The 1476-nt window shown below is 44.8% G+C and overlaps 1 protein-coding gene across 1 annotated transcript; it reads left to right on the forward strand.

Moving 5' to 3' along the window:
- Positions 1 to 743: 743 nt before the first annotated feature.
- Positions 744 to 1223, forward strand: LOC307098883 (large ribosomal subunit protein uL23-like; the record flags this gene model as incomplete). Its single annotated transcript, XM_079770006.1, has 1 exon — positions 744 to 1223. Exon 1 carries the CDS (start codon positions 753 to 755, stop codon positions 1221 to 1223), a length of 471 nt encoding a protein of 156 aa, XP_079626132.1. The 5' UTR covers positions 744 to 752.
- Between the last annotated feature and the right edge of the window lie 253 nt (positions 1224 to 1476).

Consider the following 1476-nt stretch of genomic DNA (forward strand, 5'->3'; position numbering starts at 1 on the left):
AGCTTCAGTAGAAGCAAGGAAACTCCCAGGACATATGGAAGTCATAAATAGAAGACCTGGCTGGCCTGGCCCCAAGGAGAGATCTGAAAGGTCATCCACTGAGGTCCTTATCCTGAATTCCTATCCTACACCACCATCAGGCACCATCTTCTCAGGGCCGTGCACTCCTATTCTTACAGCACCAGCCTGGGGAGTGCAGCAATCCAGACCTCCAATTACTGGTGACACCAACCTGCCAAACAGAAAGGGATTCCATTGGCTGCACCCAACAGACTTTTGGTGTGCTCTTTTTCTGGAGAAGCTTTATGCAGACACTCAGATAGTCATTGAGCTGTGTCAACTACAATAGGAGGGAGCACATAACCCACACACACAAAAAAAATTCCTGGAGCACCTAACTCAGGTGATATGAAAGATTGCACCACTGAGCCCCACAAGACACCTGTATCATAAAGCCATCATAACACGTTTGGGATTCATAGCAGATACATAGCAGATACATTCATACCTAATACATAGAGAAAAACACAAAAAGGCAGACAAAATAGGGAGACAAAGAAAATATACCCCAAATGAAAGAACAAGAGAAATTCCCAGAAAAAGAATTAAACAAAATGAAAGCAACCCATATACCAAATGCAGAGTTTAAAGCAATTATTATAAGGATGCTCAAGAACCTTCAGGGAAAAATAAATGATCTTAGTGAGAACTTAAAGTAATGGACATAGAGCTCGTAAACCCTTTTTACGAAGATGGTGCCGAAAGCTAAGAAGGAAGCCCCTGCCCCTCCCAAAGCCGAAGCCAAAGCAAAGGCTTTGAAGGCAAAGAAAACAGTGTTGAAAGGCGTCCACCGCCACACAAAAAAGAAGATCCACACGTCACCCACCTTTCGACAGCCAAAGCCACTAAGGCTCCGGAGGCAGCCTAAATATCCTCGGAAGAGCGCACCCAGGAGAAACAAGCTTGACCACTATGCCATCATCAAGTTCCCCCTGACCACCAAGTCAGCCATGAAGAAGATAGAAGACGATAATACACTTGTGTTCCTTGTGGATGTCAAGGCCAACAAGCACCAGATCAAACAGGCTGTGAAGAAGCTCTATGACATTGATGTGGCCAAGGTCAACACCCTGATCAGGCCTGATGGCAAGAAGAAGGCATATGTTCAACTGGCTCCTGACCATGATGCTTTGGATGTTGCCAACAAAATTGGAATCATCTAAACTGAGTCCAGCTGCCTAATTCTAAATATAAAAATTTTACACCGAAAACAAATAAGTAAATAAAATAAAAATAAAGTGATGGACATAGAGCCCTGTCCAGTTTTGTGCAGTGGTTAGAGCATTAGTCCACAGACCAAAGGGTCTCAGGTTCAATTCCCAGACAAGGGCATATACCTCAGTTACAGGTTCCTCAGCCCCAGTGGGGGCACGTCCAGGAGGCAACCAGTCAATGTGTCCCTCTCACGTCAATGTC

Source organism: Cnephaeus nilssonii, assembly GCF_951640355.1.
Source record: "Cnephaeus nilssonii genome assembly, chromosome: 4".
NCBI classification, from domain to species: domain Eukaryota; kingdom Metazoa; phylum Chordata; class Mammalia; order Chiroptera; family Vespertilionidae; genus Cnephaeus; species Cnephaeus nilssonii.